The 25,528-nt window shown below is 46.3% G+C and overlaps 1 protein-coding gene across 2 annotated transcripts in view; it reads right to left on the bottom strand.

Moving 5' to 3' along the window:
- Window positions 1-25,528, bottom strand: part of PAPPA (pappalysin 1) — a 234,087-nt gene that overhangs the window by 13,198 nt on the left and 195,361 nt on the right. For both annotated transcript variants that reach the window (XM_075120284.1, XM_048822770.2), the window contains exons 18-22: window positions 24,781-24,952; window positions 18,782-18,929; window positions 14,041-14,147; window positions 6,018-6,089; window positions 1,632-1,730 (exon numbers count right to left, since the gene is read on the bottom strand). In XM_075120284.1, coding sequence (XP_074976385.1) covers window positions 1,632-1,730; window positions 6,018-6,089; window positions 14,041-14,147; window positions 18,782-18,929; window positions 24,781-24,952 — 598 coding nt within the window. The remainder of the gene's footprint in view (window positions 1-1,631; window positions 1,731-6,017; window positions 6,090-14,040; window positions 14,148-18,781; window positions 18,930-24,780; window positions 24,953-25,528) is intronic.

The following is a 25,528-nucleotide window of genomic DNA, read 5'->3' as shown; positions in this document are numbered from 1 at the left end:
AACTAGGCACTGGCCATCTCACTTTTGATTTGAAGAGCCTAGGACTTGGTTGGTTTTCTCATTTCTTTTGTGTGTTTTGTTTGGTTTCTGGGTTCTTGTTGTTGTGTTTTAAAAGTCTTTGAAAGCTGAGTGCATGTGTCTGGAGAAAACACTTCATTTGAGGAGTTGGCCCTTGTGAATGATTAGGAAATACTGAGGATGGGATTTTCAAAAGCCCTCAGTGTTGGCCAACTCTGTTTCCATTGAAGATAATGGTAAAACTCCCACAAAAGTCAATGGGAACAGAGCCAGGCCAATGCATAGCAATTTGCAACCTCTCTTCCCTCCCCTCTTAGTATCTTATATGGAATAAGTTTGGAGGTCTTAGTCCAGTTCCTTGTGGAGAGGTACCCCCTCTTAAACCTACTGCCACATTTGTTGGGCTATACCAGTGGAGAGGCCAATGACTGACTAGGCCATGGAAACTGAACACTCCCTTACATCCCAAGAGGTGGCCCGTTCAGTTAAGGGTTGAGGGATCTCAATTGGGAAGCAATTGCCCATGATATCCTCGATCATGCCCATGCCACCGCCCAGGCAATATGTGATTTGTGACTAAAGAGAGAACTTCCCTTGCCAGGGCTGCCCCTTTGCCTGAACAGTTCACACAAATCATTTTAAAAACAAAGATATATCGAATATCTGAAAAGAGGCACTATTAGGAAAATTAAAGCACTACCCCCATCCCTTCTCTGCTGCTACCAAGAGATGACATTAACCTATCACCAGTCATTGCTCACTGCCCCTTTCCAATGATTCCTGATATACCAGAGACATGCCACAGCACAGAATTAGTAGACATGGCCAAATGAACCAAAGGAGAGATGAAAAAAGACCCTCATGCTGAGGGCCAGCTTAGAAAAGACTGTGTTCCCTGCAGAGACATCCTCTTTGTCCTCCAGGTATGGTATACAGACTGCCTTTCCTTAGACAGGTATGACTGGCCTTCTTGAAACACACTAAGCCTAGCATACTTCCATCTAAGATACCTCCCTTGTTAGTATCAAGATTTTTGGCTTTCTGTCCCAACCACAAATCCCAAAGAAGAGGTAAAGAGCTGTGCAAAATTCAATACGTAAGCATGAACACATGTGGCTAAATTCTCTGTCAGTCCCTTAGTGAGTGACCTTGGAATCTACACTGTATGCAGCAGATCCTCCTTTCAGTGTGCCTGTCTGTAATTCCCACAAGAGTCAGGGTCAGAACTGACGTCGGACCGCTTTACTGATGACACGCCAAACCAGTCTCGAGGGGGCGCCAGCAGTTGTCTGTAAAGCAGCCAGGGAACCATTGGTTTAGAACAAGAATGAAGGAGGTAAAGCAATATCCCTGTGTAACAACACCTGCTGTACGGGCCTAAGGCAGACTATGATGGGAAACACAAAGGCAGACCAAAGGAGAATGAGAGCACTTTCAAATGAACCAGCAGAAATTCAGTGCCTTTGGTAGGACAATGTTCATTGCCCCTGGAAATGTTTGTGCAGCTGAAGATCTCTCCACATCCTGGATCTCCAGCTGGACACCAATTACTGTCCAAGCCTAAGCCTGCATTGTTGGGGAGCTCTGGGTAAGAGAGGGGAAGGCAGACCTACCTTTTTGGTCTTGACCGTTGAGGTGCAGCAGTCCCCTCCATCATAGTTGCAGAAGGCTCGGTTATTGATGGCATCACAGTAGTTGTCCCCCATAAAAGGCTAAAAAATAAACAGCATGAAGAGGCTGAGAATATGGATACAGTCCTCAGTGAAGGATCTAGCACTACTGTTGGTAGTGCCAGACACATCCTCTTTAAAAGCCATGGCCATGTTCATAAGTATTCTAAAAAGACACCACAAAGCAGCTTAAACCCAGACTTATATTACTGTTGCAAATTTAAATATTCTTTTGAAATGTTGGACACCCAAACATAACAACGCTGTACCCATGTAGGAAAATCTGGAAGTAAAATTGGCTAGTCTAGTTTCACCTTCCAAATGAGCTTTGTGCAAAGAGTAAACAAAAAGCATAACTGGTGGTAAGAAAATTAGAATTGTTGGGCAAGATGTCTACTTGGTGTAAATGGGCTTAACGCATTGACTCTCATTGAGCTATCGTGATTTACACTAGCACTGGCTTTGGTCCATAAAAGCTTTTCTGTTTTATTTATTTAATGTGCTAATAGTTATACAGGCAAGGGCTTTTTTTTAAAAAAAGATATGATTTTATTTCGATAAGGTCACTTTAAAAATATGTAATATTTGGGCAATCTCCCAATAAACCTGCCAATCCATTTACTTATTCGACACACCTTTCCACCCTGGAAAGCTGTCAATAGGGACTTTTTGAGGAGTATGCCTTTTACCTCCATTGTAATACATAAGAATAGGGGGCCTGTCTGGAGGGACAGAATGGGAAAGATAATAAATATTTTGCTTTGGTAAGAACATTCTCGGTTGAATCATCTGGGGGGACTGAACCGAGACCTCTGTATTTAAAACCATGTGCCTTTACTGCTTGAGCTAAAAGACCAGGTCTACTAGTTCAGCTGCAGGGGTAGACTCATAAAACCTCTATACATGCCACTAGAAGGGGACAAAAAGTCACACTGCATTAGCCTGGGTTACACTTTGAAAAGCAAAGTCAAGGAAATCATCTTCTTAGAGCCTTTACACAGGTAAAGCTCCCATTGCTATCAATGCAGGATCATGTTATTACTGGCTTAGAACACTGCCTCCCCATGGCCTGGGATAATGGGAAAGGTTGCTCAACCCCCTCCATGCAGGAAGGAGGGGACTCCATACTGAGTGTTTCCTCCATAGCCCTATGCTGGAGAACATGGCCTGGCCCATTCTTGGCTAACGCCCTACATATTGGAAGGATCATTCTCTGCATAGATGACATGTTTTATGCAGTAGCCCACAACCAATAGCATGGTAAAGATTTCGATGGAGAGGCTATGACACTGCTGAAAGAATGATGATGAAGAAGGTTTCTATTGACACAGAGGGATCCTGGCAATTAGCAATGATGAGAAAGAAAAAGCAGAAAAAAGGCACGTCAGTAATAATAGCTTCTGGTAAATCATTACATCATTTCAAAGTCTGCCTGAGTAAGAATGCTTCTTAAATAGCAGAGGAGTTGGTACCCAATGATTCATCAGCACATAACTGGCATTTCTTAATGGTCCCTGGATGTTGTTTAGCTCTCTCTAGAGAATAGAGGATGAGCCAGTAGACACCAGAGCCCTGGAGAACTCCTGAATCATGAAGCGTCCAGGATTGAGAGACAAAGTAGGTCTGATGCTGCCTGGTACGCTATTGGCGTAGGGCCGATGTGGTCAGTACTGGACTCAATGGATGCCCATGACCACAACCAGCGTTGACAGTACTGGGCTTCACTGCCCTCGGTGCTGGGCCAGGGAGTGGCTGGACAGACCTGCTCACTCCCACATGCCTGTGCTGGTCAGCACTCCTCTTAGAAGAGGAGGAGGAGGAGTCTCCCTGAGCCCTGGAATGGTCCTGTTTTGTTTTATGGGACCTTTTCCTCGCTGACCAAAGGAGGATGAACAACCCTTTTCCGCTTGGGGCAAACACCAGAGCCTGAATGCGGAATGGCATCACCTGCCAGGTCCGAAGGCGGCTGCTCAGCAGATGAGGGCCTCAGTGCTGAAGCGGGCCTCGTGGCCTGCTCCAGGAGATACTGCTTAAACAGCAGATCTCACGCCATCAGGGTCCTCTTTGGGAATGACTTGCAGATGGAGCCACTGTCTTTAACGTGTCCCTCGTTAAAGTGGGAGTCGATGCTGGGGATGCCCCCCCTACACACTGGACAACTGGTGAGGGCATCAAACAAGTCAGCCAAGTAGTCTAGCTAAAATTAAACTAACGCTTAACTAAACCTAAGGTACTCCTACTATTATATACAAGCAACAGTTCTCAGAAAATGAGATGAAATTGTGAGGTGAAGACACCACACAGATCTCCAACTCTTGGCCATGGGCGGTGAGAAAGACCTCAGGGGGTTAGCCACCCTTATATAGCCAGGGCAGGGTGTGAACGCTGCCCCTATAGGTAAAGTTCTTTGGCTCTGGCGCACAGGGTGCGCCCACCCGCGCAGAATACATGGCTATGTCTACTCGAAGAAGAACCTGTCTTTTACCATGTGAAAGTTGTACTGCACAACATCCACACAGGAGGAGGCACTGTGGTCTAGTATTTAGTGTGGAAGTCAGGAAACCTGGGTTTCGTTCCAAGCTCTGCTACCTTGGGGAAGTCACTTCACTTCAGCGTACCCACCTGTAAAACTGGAGTAATATCTACCGATGGCATGGGGGTGCTGAGAGTATTATCAGTGCTTGGGATTCTCAGTTAGGTGCTAGCGGAAGGCTCAGAGGAGCAAAGACATTCTTAAGGATAATGCACCAGCATGGAACTCAGGAGGCATGGGTTCAAATCCTGGCTCTTCTATAGACTCTCTGTGTAACATTGGGTGAGTCACTTAGGCCCAGATCCTCAATGGTATTTATATCCCCAACTTCCATTGGAAATTAGGGGCCTAAAGACCTTTGAGGATCTGAACCTTAATCCCTCTATGTTTTAGTTTCTCCCTCTGTAAATGGGGATAACGCTTCCCTGCCTCACAAAGGGGCTGTGAAGTTAAGTTTGTGGAGTGTTCAGACAACACAGCGGGGGGGGGGGGGGGGGGGCAAGTCAGCACCAAGACACACAGAGAGGTGCCCAGTGCTGCTTTTACACAAAATATGTCAAGACTTCTACAACTGTTAAAGGAAGCAGCCAATAGACATTTCATACTTCCTGAAAATCATTAATTATTAATGGCACATGAGACTAAAAAGCCAGAAACAAGCCTTAAACTGCCTCAATTTGCTCAAAAATGGGCTGAGATTCAATGGGGAGGTTTGTTAACCTTTCAGTATCTCAGGGCAGAGGGCTGAGTGTGTGACGAAACCAGGAGAGTTTAATATGTTTTTTAGGTTTCATTGGAAACGCTTTCCATGGCTCTAGATCTGACTGGATGCTTGTTCAGATAGAAAGGGTACGAGATGCTAACAATGTCTTGGTTTGAACCGTTTGCTGGGTGGGGAAGGGCCTTGAGGCATAAGTCCTTCATAAACAGGAAGAGTTCAGTGCCCAGAAAACCTGTCTGGCAGGGTTCATCAACACTGTTTCCTTTAGGAGGCAAAACTTTGGCTTGGAGGGGCCACTTGGTGGGTTTTTACTATCAGTGGCCATTTTCCCTGTTGTATTGGGTGATGTGTGTCTGGGTTTTTGAACAACTCAGAAACTAATTCAGGCTGGCAATTCCAATGAAGTCCAAAGGTGTTAGGCCCCCAATTCCTATTGTATTTCAATGACAGTTGGGTGCCTAACTCTCTTAAGCCCCTTTGAAACATCCCAATCTCAGTATTTTAAAAGTCCGCATCTCCGGTCCTCCTTCCTCCAGCCATTTCCCAGTCATTCCTGCCCTAGCTCCACATCTGGGTTGTTCTTGCTCCCTTTCTCTTTCCTAACGTTGATCTCTTCTCCAAAGTTCAGGGGAGAGGAGGTGCCCTGGACTTTCAGAGAGTTCAATTTCTAGTCAGACAGAGCACCCTTAAACACCTTCAACATCAAGGCAAACAACTGGAGGCTTTTGCGACTGTCCAATGATGACTCGCCAAACCCTGAGAATGCCCGAGTGAAGGGAATCAGGCTTGTTTAGTAGCAAAGAGTTGTCCACCTTAGTTAGACACTCTAAGGCTCGTCCAATCATCAGCTGTCATTGAGCACTGCTCTGCACTAGAAAAAATGACTTTTTCTTGCCAATAGGTGTCAGAACTGGTATAGCTGAAGACCATTTAACTGCAAGTAAAGACAAGACCAAACCGGATTTGGCCATTCCTTAGAAACAGAGATTTAAAACTGATTCATCTGCATCCATTGTTACCACCCACCCTAGGAAACCAAAGTGGATGGGCTTAGTTAATTAACTCTAATGCTCACGTCGCAGGCTTTGATGCAGTGAATCAGCGCTGGGTGCGGATACCACTTGAGTCCTGCTGTGCAGACAACGCTCTGGAGAAGGAGAGAGAAAGAAATGGGCTAAGACAAAGAAATCAGTGTGCACAAAGCGAATGTGCTTGCATACATGCCCCCCACCCCACCAAACTCTCCCAATGTAGTCCCATTCCTAACACCTCTTGAATTTTCAGGATCTGGCAGTCCTCCAACTATTTACAAGATGTGTTGGACTTGACACTTGCAATAACAGAATGTTTGGGATTAAAATAATACTTAAGGTTCTTCTGAAAAGTCATGTTAAATATTTCACTCATGGCGGGGAGATGTGGTAGGGAAAGGGAAAGGTTCTAGCCAGGCTCTAGCTCTGGGAAGTGTGGGGGAGATATTTCGGAATGGCTTTAGGGGGCTTCTTTGGAGCCACCAGGTACCACTTTTTATGGCTGCCTATCCTTCCCATGCTGCATGAGGAGATTGCTGGGGCGAGTGCTGGGAGTGGAAAAAAGCTCTTATGGAAAAAAGTCTTTTAGAATTGAATAGAAAATGGAAACCTTTCTATAAGTCTTTTGCACCCTCATACAGATTTTAAATAGCACTGTATCCCCACAAGACCACTCAGAATAACCCATAAAAAGGGCTATATCCGCTATTACATTTAGAGTCATTTCAATAGAACCCTATTTATTTCAGCTTCATCAAATATTACATGACTTTTCCGGAAGGCAAAGCTGGGAAGGACTAGTCATGGGCAAAACACAGATATTTCAAAAAGTTCTTCAAACCCGACAGGTCTGCAGAAGGGAGTGGGAGACTCATGAGAGCAGGTATATTTCTGATGACACTCTCACTTTGAGTCCCCAGTCGTCACAGAGGCATTGTCTTCATTAGGAAAAAAGGTACATTCTTACCTCATGTTAACTGACACATGGTAACTAACATGGGGTACAATCCCAGTGAAGACAAGGCAGTGTGTAGTTTTATCATGAGGCCTTCCCCATAGTCTTTACCTTGACCTGCTAATTCGTGTAAAACTACAATCTGCCTTGTCTTCACTTGGGTTTTACCTCACATTAGTTACCGTGTCTCAGCTACTACAAGGTAAGAATACACTTTTTTTCCCTAGTGGAGGCACACGCAGCATGATAATGGTACCCACAAACATAGAAACTATAGGAAAAAGAAGATTAAGCCAAACTCTTTCAAATATCAAGAAATGGTTGAGGGTTTGGATAGTCTTTGGGTGGAGAGAAGAGGAGGGAAAGTCCAAAGGAACCAAAGAGGATTATTATTTTATCTAAACCAGTTCTCCCCTACTTAAGAAAGACCCTACCGGAAGCGAGCTTAGTAAGGAGTACTGCGTGGACTGCATGACAGCTATCTCTATGCTGCCTTCTCATCCCCACTCTCCCTGAACGTCCATCAGTCACAACACTCATTTCACAAGGTTGGTTTCCTTTACAGAGGAGGGAACAATCGTATTAAGATAACAATGGTGATACAACCGCTGGTTTTGTGAGGTGTGCCAAGGGGCATTTGCCAACCAGTCAGGATTGTGCTAGAGGCTTAGGAAAGAAAGGAATTAACATTTAGAAGGGACTGTGGCATGAGCCATCCCTTTCCCTACTTATCTGAGGCCTAATTTAAGCCATCTGCAGGGGAACCTCAGCATGTTTGTACAGTTTCTGTCATTTGAGGCTTACCTGACGTGCACTAGGAAAAAGGACTTTTATACTATCAGCACAGGGCTGTTTATCTTTCCGACACCCTCGGATTTTCCACTATTAGTCAGGCCTGGCCTGCCCCACCTGTCTCACAACAGGGCCCGTCTATGTGAGAGGGGAAGAGGCCTGGGAAGCTGGTGGGGGCGGAGGGAGAAACCAATGTTGTTTATCCCATCAGCGAGGGAGACCGCAAGGCGCAGGGGCCCCACAGCATCAAGTTTGCTCCCAATGAGCTCTTGACAGACATCTGGAACTTTCAAGGCCGCCACAAACGGTAAGACTTTTTTTCCCCCTTTTATTTGCTGCGCTTCAGGGCAAAAAAGAGAAAACCTTTTTAGGTTTCAAAACACAGAAGCCCAGGGATTGGGGAGAAGCAAGGACTGCCTCCAGGAGCTTTTGAACCCAGGGCTAAACTGAAGGAGAACTGAAGAAAAATGCAGGCCTTGCCCTTCTCCATACCCAGACCCATCCAAATAATATGAGAAAAATAATTGCATTTCCAAAGAACTTCCTCTGCTCCCTGGGACACCAACATTAAAACCAAAAAACCATTTGCTGCCAATATACGTGACTGAGTATGTGGATTTGGAGCTGGAGCTGGAGAAAGGGACTGGCCCGGCCGTCCTGGAAAGGGAAGGACTGTGTTTATCCACAGAAGATGTCAAGCACTCGCAGCAGCAGGGCAAGCTGCTTCCTTAGAGGTTAATCTCCTTCCTTAGAGGTTTTTAAGGTCAGGCTTGACAAAGCCCTGGCTGGGATGATTTAACTGGGAATTGGTCCTGCTTTGAGCAGGGGGTTGGACTAGATGACCTTCTGGGGTCCCTTCCAACCCTTATATTCTATGATTCTATGATTCTAAGCACCCAATCACCATGTCTTGTTGATATGCACCAGCCCTGACTGGGAGACTCCTCTCCACGGCCCCTTCAGTTCTCTGTCTCTCTGTTGAGATGGACAATTGCTACAGCCTGAGAACTGCCCTAACAGCACCAAACCTATCCCACATGACTGCACTGAGCAGTCACCTAACTGATCCAACCACCTGGGCTGGATTCACACCAACTGCTTAGATATGATAGACTCCATATCCCATTACAAACAGTCCTAGCAAGAAGTCAACTGAAAGGAAGAATTAAAACACTGGAAGTGATAGGACAGTGGACAGTTTCTGTGGGAAAATTCATGGGCTGAAGTGGATGTCCAGTCTATAGTTGCTCAAACTTTGCAAAACTGAGGTTCTTACGAACAATCCCGGCTGGGATGATTTAGCTGGTGTTGCTCCTGCTTTGAGCAGGCGAATGGACTAGATGACTTCCTGAGGTCTCTTTCAACCCTAATATTCTATGATTCTATGAATTTGCCACGAGCATCTAATTGCATAAAAACATAGATACTACTTAAATTCCCAAATCAATGCACGTTGCCATAACATTTGTTTACTGTGCTTTAGTGGGTGAACAACCCTAGTAAAGACCTAGCATAGGCCACCACTCAAGTGCACAGACCAGACCGGGGTGCTTCAGGGAGGTGGTGTTTAAATAAACGGGGAGGAAACTTGTTCTCAGTAAGTTTGGAGGCAACTTTGGAGAAGCCTCTTCTTCAGAAAGGCTGTTGCCAAGTAAAGTTGGTTCTCTGTAGAGGATCTATTGGTTATTTTCACTGAGCTCAGCAGTAGAGCCAGGAGAAAAATGGATTTGTCAGTTCACTGGCCATTCTGAAAAACTTTAAAAAAATCGTTTTGGTTCAATCTGAAAATTATTATTATTTTTTTTTTTAATTTTTGGTGAAATGACAAGCTGGAAAAAAATCATTTCAGATTGAACAAAACATTTCATTCAACCATACTGACATGTTTCAACTATTATAAACCATTTTAAAAATTAAAAAAAATAGGATTAAAGGAAATTTATGAACAAAAAATAATTTTGAACTGAAAAGTCAAAACCTTTTGATTTGGGGGGAATATTTTTCCCCATTGTTTTTCGACCAAAACAATTCAGTGAAAACGACATGAATTTGTGAAACGTGTATGTGTCTCTGAATCTGCACTTTTCACCCCCCCAAAAATTAGTGTGAAAAATGTCTCCCAGCTCTACTTACCTGCATTAAACCACATCAGCTGTTCAGCTTTGTCTTCTCCCTGTAGCTATATACAGAAGGTGATATCCACCCCCCCAGTCAAAGGGCTAACAAAATGCCTATGCCCCACGTAAGCCCCAAATGTTAAATGGTGGATAGGTTTTGTGCTGGCCCTTAGCCTAGGGGGCAATTTCACCCAGAGGGAGGGAATGCAGCCACTGGCCACTTTGCCATATTGTAGGGCCCTGTAGGATGCCTTTGGCTGATTAGCCCTGTATTGAATTAATTAGGACCTGACCAGGGGCTTTTGAGCTGTGACTGGAGAGGGACATGGGGGGTCCATATTACAGTGAGCAGCTTGGGGGAGTGGGTGTGGTTCATGATGCAGCAACTGCTCTGCCAACCTTTCTGCTGGCCAGTCTGGGGAGGTGGGACCCTAAACCCACCCACACCACACTTTTCCCTTCTCCATGTTAGAGATGGAATGCCCAAGAGAGCAGGGTCTGGGGCAAGGCAAGCAGGGGACTGCACCCAGATTAAACAAGGGGTGTTGTGGGTGTGTGCGTGTGTGAAGGCCGTTTTCACCTCCCACAATCCTCCTCAGACATGCACAGTCCAAACACACCCAGAAATCAGCTGGTGCAGTAAAACATACAAAGTTGCTACTTGCACAAAGCACAGTCCACCTGTGATCTGCATTGGTTCCAGGTCATTTCCAGATGCTATTTAAGGTGGTGGGTTTAATAACTGGGAGATTTACATGGGCTCAGTCCTGGTGACTTCAGAGACCAGCTCTCGCCCAGTGTGATACCTTGGCAGATGAGATCATTGCAGCTGCTCCCGCTAACACCTGACACTGCTAATATGCAGGAGGCTGGGAGCAGGACCCTCTCAGAGAAAGGCCGTCAGCTATGGACTTGGCTTTTCTTCCTGGTTTGACAAAGCCTGAATTCCCAATGCAAGGCTAGTTTGTTCCCCACAAGGCTTTTCCTCATGGGTGAAGAAGGGGCAGGAGGAATGACTTGATGGCCAAACCTTGGCTTACAACAGTGTGCCCTTGTTGCCAAGAAGGCTAACAGCATTTTGGGCTATATAAGTAGGGGCATTGCCAGCAAATCGAGGGATGTGATCATTCCCCTCTATTCGACACTGGTGAGGCCTCATCTGGAGTACTGTGTCCAGTTTTGGGCCCCACACTACAAGAAGGATGTGGAAAAATTGGAAAGCGTCCAGCCGAGGGCAACAGAAATGATTGGGGGCTGTGGCACATGACTTATGAGGAGAGGCTGAGGGAACTGGGATTGTTTAGTCTCCAGAAGAGAAGAATGAGGGGGGATTTGATAGCTTCTTTCAATTACCTGAAGGGGGGTTCCAAAAAGGATGGATCTAGACTGTTCTCAGTGGTGGCAGATGACAGAACAAGGAGTAATGGTCTCAAGTTGCAGTGGGGGAGGTTTAGGTTGGATGTTAGGAAAAACTTTTCACTAGGAGGGTGGTGAAGCACTGGAATGGGTTACCTAGGGAGGTGGTGGAATCTCCTTCCTTAGAGGTTTTCAAGGTGAGGCTTGACAAAGTCCTGGCTGGGATGATTTAGTTGGGACTTGGTCCTGCTTTGAGCCGGGGGTTGGACTAGATGACCTCCTGAGGTCCCTTCCAACCCTGAGATTTTATGATCTTTCTGCACTGCAAAGACTCCAAAGGATGGTCTGTCCACAACCTCCCTATGTAAACCATTCCAGTGTTTCACAGCAGGTGGGGTTTGGAGAGGGAAGTGAATGTGTCATTTTCTTTCCTTTTTTTTTCTCTTCAGTTTTTGGAACTGATCAGAAATGACCAAACTCTGACTACAGACTGGCCCCATGGCCAAACACTAACACTGCTCACTTGCAAAAGTTACTGCTTTCTTAACTGCAGGCCTTCCAGAATTATGCAGAGACTGATACCAAGTGACGAGACGGTAAGATGTTTTCTAAGAACAATCCCCTAGTTGATCCAACCAGAACCTGCTCTAGGGAGATGCTCCATCCTCTCCATTTCCAAAGAGGTCTGTTTATTGAGGCTTCAGAGTGGATTAATTTTCACTTGGTACTCAGTGTCCTATCCACCTTTTAACATAATTTTAGAAACTCAACCCTTTAACCTGCTATTTACAAACCAATCCTTTTTGGTGTTTGTGAGGGGGTCAAACTCCTAACCAGTCACAATCTAAAGATCTTATAAGATCACTGCCATAGGGGCAAAATGGACCCAGATTTTTCCACTGTGCTCCTGGAAACCATCAAACCCCCCCCCCCTTATACCGCACTCCCCTGTTCTCCCCCTTTACTACCATTTTTCCCCCTGCTGCCTAATGAGCCCTCCAGAGACCCTAAAGCATCCACGCTGCATTGTAAACCTGGGCTTACAATTGCCCATTACAGCTCCCTCCAAGTCCTGGCATCAATAAATGAGGGCAGCACAGCAGAGATTGGGAGGGAAGCTGTGGTTTTATTTCACCATGAATTACAAAACCTCTTTGAACTCCAGAGCTCAGGACAGAGCCAGTGAGAAATAGCCTCTCATACAGAGATAAGGTTTCTACAGATATGTATTTCACACCAGCAGCTTGGCAAAGCTTTGGCCGGGGCCGTAATGTAATCAGAGAGTATGGAGTGAATGAGGAGATCAGAGGGACAGCCTATGATTGTGATATCCTCCAGTCACCTCCCAGGAGCGTTTCTATCGCTCTGCCTGCTTGTTGGTGTGCAGCACACAAGCACGGCACAGCCAGCGTCTTCAGAAGGGCTCAGTACCCACACTCAGGGCCAAATTTTCAAAGATGCTACATGTAGACACCTAAAAAGACGGATTGTCAAATATGCTCAGCATGCTGGTTGTCTGGTGGGTGCTTAGCCCTTTCGAAAACCTTGCCCTGGATATGTAAAATGCAGGGCCAGATTTCCCACAGAACTCAGGGCCAGACTTTCAAGTACTCAGCACCCACTACTGGGGAGACATTTAAAAAAATGGTTTCCAATTTAGGCATGAAAAAGGGGCCTGATTTTCAGAAATGCTCTGCACCCACCCTGCACCCCAGGTGCACAGTGCTGTTGAAAATCTGGCACACAGGGTGCATTTCTGTGTTTATATGCCTACAGTAACCTGTATTAGTGAGTGTGTGTATGTAAGTGCCTATTTATGTGGTTTCTATGCAGGAGCTTATATTTACATATGTATGTGTAGCATGAGTGTGGTTTTGGATGAATGTGTGTGCTTGCTTGTCTAATCTACACACGTGCATATGTGTGTGTGTTTCCAGTAGTGGTTGAATGTGTGTGTGTAAATGTGCACTCTTTGTGTAGGTGTGTTTATGGGTGACAGTAAATATGCATTTGTGTACATCTGTGAGTGTTTACTTGTGTGTGCGCATCTGCAGGTAAGTGTGCCAACCAATGTCCACCTGTTTGTGTTTTCATGGGTAGATATAAGTGCATGTGCATGATCGGAGTGTTTGGCCTGTGTGTGTATCGGAGAGTGTGTGTTTGCAGAGCGCAGAAGGAGAGAGCAGTGACCTCTGAAATGGATGCTGTGCTGAGCAGACAGACGTCTGTCACATGGGGATGTAGGAGAATCAGTTGCCTCAGCCAATTTGGGAAATTATATACTCATCATATCAGGTTCTTCTGCTGCCCGAACACAGACAGTTCCCTACCATACAATGTGCACAGAAAACTGAAGAGTAGTAAGAATTTAAAACCTGATCTGTGCAGTTTTACTTGTCCCCCTTTGTTTTCTCCTACAGTTAAGTATGTAAGTGCATTGTCTGCACTCCCCATGGTGCTGGTGCAAGGGGTGAAAGTCCCACCAGATCAGAACTGTTAGTAGCTGTGTGGATCAGAGGGCAAGGACGTGGTCCCTTTAGCTCAAGGTGGAAATGCCCAGAGGTTGTTGCACTGGGAAACTGCAGAGTTAAATGGGCAATGGTAGAGCAAAGGAAAAGGGCCGTGGGGTAAGCAAGAATCAGGTTTGGAGTCCCTATTGATGACAACCTTGTCCAAGGAGGGAAGATGTCTCACTACACAGACAGATATGAAATATTGCTGGTCCTCGCTATCCTCTGCATCCCTAATCTCTGCTTTGTGGGTCAAGCTGCATGTTCTCCTATTCTGGAGGAACATGAAAGTCTGTGGGTCTGGGGAGGGGTACTTAGTAACATGCCCCCCACTGACCTTCACTCGTTGAGGATTCATCCAGTGCTGGATGTCTTGTAAGGTCTCATTCACACGCAGCAGGATGGGCTCGTTGTGGTCCGTACACGAGGTGGTGCATTCGGCTCCTTCATGGCACATGCAGAGGGGAATGAAGGAAGAAAGCAAACACCATGTCACTCTCCTACCATCATTTCAGTTGTCTGAATAGCCTCCATCTTCCTACTCTGCAGAACAATTATTACAGCCAACCCATAATGGAGCTCTTCATCACCATGCACCTCACAACCTCCTGGGATTTACACTGTGATAGGATTCTGATCACACCCCACAGCTTGTGACCCTAGGACCAGAGTGGGGATATACATAAGGGCTTGCTTCTTAACGTGACCAATAGATTACAGTATCGAAATATCACTGTGGCTACTAATCCATGGATTGAATGGGGGATTTATTCATTTCCTGAAGCAGTCAAGGAGAGGCAGAGGCATTGAAGGCAGTTCCATTTCAAGAGCTCTTTCTGAAGCCGTGAAGCAACTGAGTAGATGCCACCAAATTCCTCTCACTTCTGACATGGACAACAAGCCAATGGCCTGATTTTCCAAAATTAGAAGACCCTGAAATAATGGTGAGCAAGTCTAATGATGTTGCAGGCTGGTTATCACCTAAGCCCCATGCTAAACAAGAAGTAAGAGGAGAGGTAATGATCAATTTGTTCACGTGTAAACCGGTATTTTCTCTGATTAACTGCCATGCCCTGTGGGAATCCTATCCTTTCCTTGTTAAAACACACTGCGGTGCTCTGCAGTAATGTGGTGACACAACCATAAGCCTTAGCACGTTGGACTATTACCATTTCCCCCCTAGCAAATCACTGCTGAAAGGGGCAGCTGCTGTAAACCCTATCATTAGGAATCCTGCACTCCAATCAGCGTGAGGGGGAGTTAATCTGTGGAGTGGTTTGGATGGCTGTGCCTTTGGCTCAAAAGTCACTTCAGCCTGGAGGAGCAGATTAGGTGTCTGTGGAGAAAAGGAAAGGTGTTAGGGTCACACTGACCCTGGCTGGGTACTTTTCCCCCCAGCCTCTGTCTTTTTTCTTTTTCTCACGTGGCGAAGCCAGTTGGAACAAAGCAGGAGCCAGTTAGTTTAATTAGGAAGGGTTTGTTTCTGTTTTTCTCCTCTAGTTTGAGCCGTAGTGACTCCATTGATTGTACTGGATATCTGCCAGGTTCGGCTCGGCCCATGAGTGGAAGGAAAAGATCCTCTTTTGAGGGACATCCAGATGACTTCCAAAATACGTGACCTGATCCTGAAAAGTGCTGATGTGAGACACTCACAAAGTGTGTGTTAATTTCTCCAGCTAGTGGCTGGTCCTCTAGACCAGGAACCTTTTTCTTTCTGAGCCCCCCCCTCCCCCCCAGCTGTGCCACAATGATTGTTTTTCTGCATAAAAAAGCCAGGGCTGGCGTTAGGGGGTAGCAAGCAGGGTCATTGTCCAGGGCCCCACACCACAAGGGGCACCGTGAAGCTAAGTTTCTCAGGCTTTGGCTTCAGTCCCGGGTGGTGGGGCTCAGGGCCCCGGGCTGCAGTCTGCTGTGACAGGACTTTGGCTTTGTGCCCTGGGCCTTAGCGAGTCTAACACTGGCCATGCTTGGCGGACCCCCTGAAACCTGTTTGCGGCCCCACATGGGGCCCAGGACCCTGGGTTGAGAACCACTGCACTGGAGGATAACAGCCTTCAGATGCTACCCTAAGAGAGTTACCCCTTTAGCTGAAGAGGTTAAGGTCCCAGGTTCAATCTATGCTGTGGGCCAGTGCACTGAGCTCCCTTGATTCCTACTGAAGCTTTTCTGAGGGTGTGGGGGCCACTCAGGATTGGCCCCAGGGATCTGTCTTCTGGACAAGGCTAATGTAAGCTAAACTAACAAGCATCCATTGGAACGGAGGTGAAAAGGGCCAGGAGTGCACAAAGAAGGGCTGAAAAGCCTCCTTGCCTCCAGCACAGAGAGATGTTCCCTGGGAACACGCAATCAATATTTCTTCTCTGAAAAAGTGGCAACCCCTGGTAGGTAAGCAAAGGTCGCCTCATCTCAAGGGTAAAATGCATTGTCAAATTAAGAGTCGCTGCTGCCTGCTCACAGGCCACTCCAGGGTGCTATTTACACTCAAGGAAAGGAGCAGGTCTCCATTGTTTTGATATATGATCCGTAATTGGCACCATTAAAGAGCAGTGATCTCATCCAGGTTGTGTTCCTCTCCCCTGGGACGGGACTGGAGCAGGCTCCTGGTACCTTACAATGGTTACAATATAATGAGAGATCTGCACAACAGGGAACACTTTCTCCAAGTTCAAAGGGACAGCAGTGGGGGGAGGAGGTTTAGGGAAAGGGGCCTGGAGGGGGAGGAAGGGGCCCAGGTTTTCTCTCCAAGCTGCATCTAATACAGCTCACATTCGAATGCTCCAGTATGGAGCTCGGGCGGTGACCTTGGGGAAGGGAGGTGCAACCCGGTGCACGGAATGGTAAATATAGCCCGTCCCCCAGCAATCTGAACCTGGCCTACAGGACAAAGCATAGCAGCCCACGCTGAGTACTTGGGGACCACGGAAGGCAGAAGTAAGACAGGCCTTTACGAGGGTGCCCAAAGAACTTATTGGTATGCGGGTTTGTCACTCTTACCGGGGGTTATAACTGTCATGAGAGGAGGGCTGTATTTCTCACTGAACTGGCCCACTACCAGAGTGCCTCCTCCCCCCTACTGGCTTCTCCGTCTGCACCAATGCTCTGCCCTGCCCAGGCCTGCATCTCTATCCCTCATTCCCCTCCGCCTCTTTTGTGTGCTACACCCAATTCTCTCTCTCTCCTTGGCCCCGTCTACACTAACCATTTTCTTCAAATCTCCCACATCACTGGTGTGGCCCCATGGGTGGTAGAAATGGGGGCAGGCGGTGGGGCACCAGTGTAAACAGAGAATGAATGGCTTTGCCACCGGGTAATGTAGACCTGCTCTGAGCAAGGGTCAGCGACGCCGCCAGTCCCTGGTACCCCGTCGCTGCGGGCGGAGCTGCATTAGAGCTGCGGCAATGGCGGGAGATGGCCCCAAAGCACTAGAGAAAACACAGCCTTTGTCTCCTTCTCCCACTCTTGACTTTGTGCTGTTTTCACACGGCCCCTGGGCCTGAGGCAGTCTCCTTTATTTTTCTTATTGTTATTATTATTTGTATTCTAGTAGCAGCGAGGAACCCCAACTGAGATCAAAGCCCCGTTGTGTGAGGCACTGACCATAATAAGAGATAGACCCAGCCCTGAAGAGGTTCTCTTCTAAACAGACAAGACAGACAGAGGGTGGGTGGGGAAACAGAGGCGCAGCAAGGGGAAGTGACTTACCCAAGGTCACACAGCAAGTCAGTGGCAGAGCTGGGGATGGAACCTAGCCCTCCCGAGTCCCAATCCAGTAACCTATGCACTAGACATCTTCCAGCCAAGTGCACAAATTATTCTTCACTTATTTTGGTTAGCCTGTCACCATTACCCACACTCCCAACCTTTTGCCTCTATACCTTCTGATAAATTCTTTAAATAAAATATGTGGAAGAATATAAATAAATAAAAAAGCTTGGCGCTAACACGGTAGGTTGGAATCACGCACACACATGTGCACAAACACAGCAATCATATGATTTTTGTTGGTGAAACCCTCCACCTATTCCATCCCTCCCCACTCCCTGCCATTGTCTGTGGTCAGGGCTCACAACATGACTATGTTCTGTCTAAGGCAGATGATAAACTCCCCAGGGTAGGTTTCAGAGGAACAGCCGTGTTAGTCTGTATTCGCAAAAAGAAAAGGAGTACTTGTGGCACCTTAGAGACTAACCAATTTATTTGAGCATGAGCTTTCGTGAGCTACAGCTCACTGCTGTAGCTCACGAAAGCTCATGCTCAAATAAATTGGTTAGTCTCTAAGGTGCCACAAGTACTCCTTTTCTTTTTTCCCCAGGGTAGGGATCCTGTCTTCCTCCATATCTGTAAAGGGATATAGGTTTCTATGAGTCATAATAACTGATAATATGAGAGAGTGCACACTGGTAAGTGTTTTTGTGTGCCTTCCGATGTATGAGCATGTGGCTTTGTGCGTATGACAAAGAATGTGGTTGGATGGGTGAATTTATATTTGAAGGGGAGTATTTACGCACGGGGGAGTGCACTTGTGTCTTTGTGAACATGCATGGGTGGGAGAGCATGTTTGTGTGTGTGCATATATACGCCTGTGCGTATTTCTGTGTTGGTGTGGGTGAGACCATAGGGGGTGAGAATATCTGAGAGTATGTGAGTTTTGTATGTGTGCGTGAGCATGTGTAGCTGAGTGGGAATATTTGCCTGTTTGTGTGTGTGTGTGTGTGTGTGTGTGTGACCATTCACCGAAGGCTGAGAGGAAATGTGTGTCTATTTCTTCATTTATTTTAAAAAAGATCGTATTGGATTTGTCATTCTTGTAGTTTGATCCTGGGAACTGCTCATTAAACTCAGCAGGGCAAGGGACGTGGTGGAAGTGGAAATGCTGTGGGGGAGCAGGAAAGCAGCATATGTTACCTGGTGTGTGGCAACTGAAAGCTTGATGTTCTCTGCAAATCCTCTAATTAGCTGCTTCCCACTAGGGCAAACTGGCCCCAAAGACACGATGACCCAAGGACTCCTGTCTCCTTCCTTTCCCTCCTCCCCACTGGCAGGCAGACCAGCTGCAGCCCTGGCTTTAGCTCATATACCTATTCCATAGCCGTGCGCACAATGCAGCTTAAGGTTGCTGTTGAGCTGAGTGGGAAGAGAGCACTGGCCCTGCATCTCCCTGCAGAGGTGAAAGGAGCCGCTCCAGGTGCCATCCTTCCGGCAGTGAATCACGTTGTTACCACGTCCCTGAGAATGGGAAAAGCAAAATACAGTCAGAAAAGTGACAGAAAAAGAATCAGAATCGAATCAAGGGCTGATGTTCTCTGGGAGCTGCGAAGGTCTAGGGGTTGGGCTTTTAGCTGAGCGAGAAACAGAATCAGACTTCTTCAAAAGGACAAAGAAAAGACAGACTGTATCCTGCCCAGAGAGACAGATGCACACTACCGTTTTCTATGTAATATTATGGCCTGTAAAGGATGCTCTCAAAATGGACCCAAGCTAACTAGAATAAGGGAACATTCACCCAATGTTCCCTCTTTCTTGATTTTAAGGTGTTTGTGCGGAGGACAGCCAACCTTTCTCTTCTTTCCCTTTTCTAACTAGTTACATCATCCTTGTATGGAAGAGAACAAAGAGTTCCCTATGCCCATGTGAAGCAGAAACAAAGGCAGGACACTTCTCTGTGAGGTTTTGCTGGGGTAATCTTTATAGCTTGCCTGCTGTGACTGACAGCAAAGAAAGAAACTGCGATAGAGAAGCACAGAGACAGAGGTAGAGAAAGAAATCATCTTGTGTGTGTGGATGTGTGTGAGGGTGGGGGAGGGTGCGGGATATCACATTTGTCTTACAAAAAGAGACCCTGTGGAATATTGGAGAATGAATGAAAGTCCACGGGGAAATATCATGCCCTTTTAAAACAACAAAGAAGTGCACAAGGCTTCTTTCATCAGATCTATGCACGCAGCACCCAGGGAATTCTGCATGAGCTGCTCTGCAGGATCCACAAGCCTAGTTGTTACTGGGTAGACAGGGGATATTCTGCACCAGGATATTTTGTGGGGCTAGGTGTCTAGCTCCCAGCGGTGTTCTACATTGGATATGTTATGGGATCTGGCCATCTCACTCCCAATCCCTGGCATGCAAGGGGGGTTTAATGTAATCCCTGTACTTGTCACTCAGCGGAGTGTACTGGGCATTCTCTGTGAGCTATCTTGCGGGGTCTATGTGCCTAATAGGAAGTATTTTCAGACAGAGCCGTCAGCAGGCAAGGGGGATATTCTCTGGGACCCGCATGCCTCACTCTGCAGGTGCCTGAGGCGTCTTGTGCAGGTTGCATAACAGGATCTGCACACTATGTCCCCAGCACATCCCTCGGTGTTTTGCTTGTGCTGCTTGTCACCTTTGTTTTGCTCTTGGTTCCAGGAGGAAATTTGTTTTTCTCTTTGACATTCTTATCCTTCCCTGCTGAGCTTGTTGACGAACACGATGTTCGGGGTGATGCAACTGGTGTTCTCTGCAGGCTACTGGGTTGAATTTTCAGCCCACTTGTTTGTGTGATGAATGATGATGATATCATTTGAATTTTACAGTATGGCAGAGACCAGTACCTGTGACTCTCAGTGGCCCAAGGGTAACCATGCAAACAGCATAAAAGTCCAGACTAGCTGAAGAATGTTAGGTGAGGGATCAAAACCTCAACTCCCTGCTTTGGTTTGCTGCTCACTGGACTCTGGGTGTCAGACAGCCCAGAGCACCTACATGCAGGGAACATTTTCCCCTGCAGCAAGAAGTTCTTGTGGTATGGTGGGAAGAGAAGGGATTTGAGTGGAAGAAACTTTATTTCCCCAGATTTCTTTGTGAATGAGTAATCCAAATTAGACATGGAGATGACCTACTGGGTCATGTTGTCTATCCCCCCTAAGATTTGTACCTATAGCACATTATGGCATTTCCTATGGCTTTATGGCAGCCCAGCCTCTAAACACTATAAGAAATTTCCATAAACAGCCTTGCTTCTTTCTTTTCTGTGAACTTGCACCTGCAAGCTATAAAGGGTCTGAATCTGATGCTGTGACAGTGAACTAAATATTTCATTCAGGCTACAAGGTTCTGTTTGCCTTCTCTGGGCATTAAGGTATTGTCAGAGATAGCAAGAGAAGCATCTGGTACTGTTAGTCTCTAAGGTGCCACAAGTACTCCTTTTCTTTTTAGTACTGACCACTGACCAAAGACAGGGTACTAGGTTCAATCTAGTACGGCAACTCCTACCTCATGTTTGTGGCGGTAACTTTTCTCAGGTTTGCAGAGACAGCTTAGATCTGATTTTCATTTGGGGCATGCACGGTAGCTAGAGAAGGAAGAGATTTGTTGTCTTTGTGTGAGTATTTGTGTGTACCTGCTTAAACAGTCACCGCACACCTGGTGGTCAGTCCATTACAGACTGAGATATCATGAGAATAGAAGGTTTGGGCTAGATTCTCAAGTGAGTTACACTCCTGTGCTCAACTCGGGTAGAAAATTCCAGCAGAGAACTCCCTTGGTGTAGAATTCTGATGAATGTTACTTGGCCTCTGCATCTCCCATAGAGGGCATAGGGGCCATGTTAAGGCAGGAAAGCTGTGCTGTGTGGTCCATTAAGGACCCTAGGTCAGTGGTGCAACTTAGTGTTGACCGAGAGCAGCTCTGAAGGTATATCTACGCAGGGATAAAACACCCACGACTGGCTCGGGTCAGCTGACTTGGGCTCACTGGACTCAGGCTCCAGCACTGAAAAATTGCTGTATAGATATTCAGGCTCGGGTTGGACCCTGCGAGGGTGAACAGTCCCGAATGTCTATACAGTGATATCTAGCCCCGCAGCCCGAGCCCTGTGAGCCTGAGTTGCGAGCATGCCTGCCATAGCAATGCTGCGGGTCTTTTATCCCTGTTCAGACATACCCTAAGTATCACGAGGGTGGGGGTGTCAGAACGGCGTCACCAGCTCCCGGACAGCCTCCCCCTACTCCTGCAAGAAGCAGATCTGTGGAGCAGGAGAAAATCTGGCCAACTTGGCAGGACCCCCCATTGCCTCTTGAGCAGAGGATAAAAATCCAGGTACCACATGCTGATCAGTGATAACTGAGCATGGTTTGTTATTGTAACATGTGGGTTGTACTTCCGTTGCAATTTTCAAAATACATGTGATAGCAGTGTTCAACAGCGACTTTTAAAGGTGACCCAGAGTTATACCGATAGAGCTGGCTGTGCTTGGGTTACTGTTGTATTATATTTGTAAAGTACTCCCAGATTCCAGTACTCTGGAATGCTGGAATATGGAGGAAAGCCGATGACCAAAAGATTTTGACTGCAGAAACTAACTGCCTGAGTGGAATACTGAGAGTTTCAGGACTACAGAAAATAAAAATAAAGTGATAAGAAAAACAGCTTGCGCTAGAAATAACTCTGCTACAGAAGATTCAATAAAGACAATTGTGATGGTCTGGAAACAAGTCAGGAATGGACCCAGAAAGGATACCATACATGGCGATACATACCAGAGTGCTAGTAACTAGAAACAGAAAGATTGAGGATGCATTGGATAGACACAGTGAAGAATGACATAGAACAAAAAAAGGTTTCTAGATGAAGAAAGCCGTAAAGCTGGTGCAAGACAGAAAGTGTGGGCAGACGTCATTCAGCCCCATGGTTGCTTGCAGAGCTGGTTGAAGGGAATCAAAGAAGATGATGCCAAGTTCCCAGGACATCTGCTGCTATAGTAATATCCTGTCCATCATTCCCTACCCTGCATAATCTCTTGTGAAAATCCCTGCTGTTTTTCTTGCTTGGATGAAGCATGCATTATCACCTTGTATATCTGAGAAAATCTTAGTGGGTTTTATTCCTTAGATAATTAACACCTCTCAGGCAGGTCAGATGAGGTCAGGGGTCCTGTCTCTTTCTCTCTCTCTCTTTTTTTTTTTTTGTAATCTGTTTTCCGTTATATCTGGAAATATCTTTCCCTGGAGGTCCTTTTCGAAGCTGCTTCTTGCACATTTGTTTGAGATGTTTTCTGAACTGACCACCAGAATCTTACTTTAAAGTGCATAAGCACATCCCTAATGTGTTGCAAAGAGTCTCTGGTGTCACCGTTGCAGCCTCATTAACTCAGCTAACTCTTACTCCATTGCCCATTACACCTCACTGGCCTTGTAAAAATGCACAAACCTTGTAGCACCATTTAGTCTTCAATATTATGCACAGCCCCTGTTATACTGCATAGGCCTCATAAGGCCATACTTCCCCGGTGGCATCACCACCTTTCCCCCGTTCCGCCCCACAGGTCTCATAACACCACACAGACCTTGTAACCTCCCGCATCCTTCATTACATTGCACATTTGTAACACACTACCCAACCCTCCTTTCATAGCACAGACCTCAGAGTGCCACACAAGCCTTGTCATGCCAGCCAGGCCTCTGCACCATTCTGGTTAATCTCACATCAAAGCACAGGATTCAGTCCTTCTCTACTCCTCGCCACGAGAGCAAGTCAACTCTGAGAGAGTTGGGGATGACAAGAAACACACTCTTACTTTCTTGCAGAACTGTCACAGTTTTAAGTACAGAAAACCTGACTGGGCCCTCTTCCAAGGCTATGTGTTTTTATTATTTGGAGCAAACATCAGCAGTGTCCTTCAGGCTACTTGCCTGATGGCAGATGCAGTCCATGTTCAATAGACCCTCAGAAATTTCAATTATAATAAAAAGTATTTTGGCAGGGTATTCTCTGTTCTCCGAACTGAGTGCACTCACCGTAACTTCCAGGGCCTCCACCTTCTCTTACCAAATTTATCAAGCAGTAGCACTTTTAGGATAATTTAGTCATTTCACAAACTGAAATTACTCTCTGGTTCAGGAAACCAAACAGTTCAGACTAGCTGTTGAACTTTATAAAGACTAGAGCCTCCTCTGCTGTAAACCAGCTTAGTTCCAATGAAGCCAATGGAGCTACACTGATCTACATCAGCTGAGGATCTGACCCTAACTCTTTAATGACATCTTATAGCAGAGAAACACTATAGCTCAGTGAAGCTGAAGTATTGCTTAAAGTGTCGAGATCCATATAAAAGTAAACTACTATATGATAGAAATGCCTGGACTGCACAAGGAAAAGAAAACCCAAGAACCAAACTTATGTCTTTAAAAACAGACAAAGTCACCCAAACAAAAGCCATGTAACAACCAAGACAAGGGCTAAACTTCACTGCTCCGTCAGTTTCTTTTACTGTGTCCCATCTCTCTCCTGTATTAATATGCTATTATAGAATGTCTCTCTAGATTACAAAACCTTTGAGGCATAGACCCTGCCCTCTTACCTGTCTGTAAGGCCACCAGCACACACCATTAGCCCTCCACACATAAATGATGAATACAGTTATCATCCTAATAAAATATTTCCCAACTAATAACAGTACTGTTTCTCCTTCACCCCTACTCCCACATTTTCTCCTTCTTGGGCACTTGCTCTCCATTCACAAAGACACTTTACAGAAGCATACTCGGTTTTTTCCATTGTGACCGCGAGAAGCTTTTAATGAGCATGATGTTACCAAGGACACTGCATGGATCACCTGTCAGAACCCGGAGGTAGTGATTAAGACAGTGCATTACAGGTAACAGCCTAGCACACTATGCAGCCCGGTGCATTCTCTAACATCCGTGGAAGACTGCTCCTGAACCTGGGACGGTGACTGCTCACGTGACCACACAGCACGACCACTACCATACGCCCATGCTGCAGCAACCTTCTCACCTATCTTAGGGAAGCTCAATGCAAGCAATCACTGAGACCTCATACCAGAAAGACAGTGGCCATTCTCTGCAAAGCTGAAGGGACTGGTCTGATCCAATGAAGATGGATTTATACGGCCACATCCTAGAAGGCCCAAAGCATCCTCAAATCCCACTGATGCCCATAGGAATTGCAGGTGCTAAGCACTTCCCAGGAGGTGTGCGGGCTCTCATAGATTTGGTTCCTGAGGCAGCCGGGCGGCACATACAAGACTTGCCAGAATCTAGTTCCTGTTGGCTTAAATTATTTGGACACAAAAGGAACTCACTGATTGATTGTCATCTTCCTCACACTTGATCCTGCATTCGCTGTTGAACTGGAAGCCGTTGGTGCACTGGTACAGCCCATGGAACTTTGAGGGTGGCGGATCGCAGGTGACGGGCATGCACGCTCCAGCTAGCCAGGTGCCATCTTGCATGCACTGGATCTTAAAGGCCCTCCTTCCATGTGGAAACAAACCAGAATATTTAGTGAGTGGCTATGTCAGCTACAGCTCTGAAGAACCCGAGCTCTGTTTAGCAAGCTGCAGGAAAGGGCTGTGTTTGCGCCTTTCACGCTAGGGACCAAGTTGTGAATTTGCATCGTGTAGTCTTAAAGCGAAAATAATGTTGAGATGCAAAACCAACATTCAGTCTGCTCATCTAATCCTCTCTTCTGCCTTTGACACAGTTCCCAAAACACTGCTTCTCCAGTTTGTGGGCTGCGGGTAGTGTGAAATGGGTTGAACAGGGTCAGAAATATGACAGTAGTAAGCCTTCCCCACAGAGTTTCAAAGGGGGCTCCCCAGGTTGAATATCAAAGATATATTTCTAAAGTGGGTCCTTAATGTAAACTCATGGGGAACACAGGCTGGAATTGTCAAAGGATAGTGATTGAGTTAAGCGCCCAACTCCCATTGACAGTTGGGTGCCTACTTCCCTTTGGTTCCTTTGAAAATACCAGGTGTGCTATCCCCTGTCCTTGTAAGATCGCTAATAGGGAGAACTCCCATGAGTCTGTGTCAAGAAAAGATCTTC

The sequence above is a fragment of the Caretta caretta genome, chromosome 16 (genome assembly GCF_965140235.1).
Source record: "Caretta caretta isolate rCarCar2 chromosome 16, rCarCar1.hap1, whole genome shotgun sequence".
In the NCBI taxonomy this organism is placed as follows: Eukaryota; Metazoa; Chordata; order Testudines; family Cheloniidae; genus Caretta; species Caretta caretta.
Note: the sequence above shows the minus strand (reverse complement) of the source record. Positions and strands in the feature narration are given on the sequence as shown.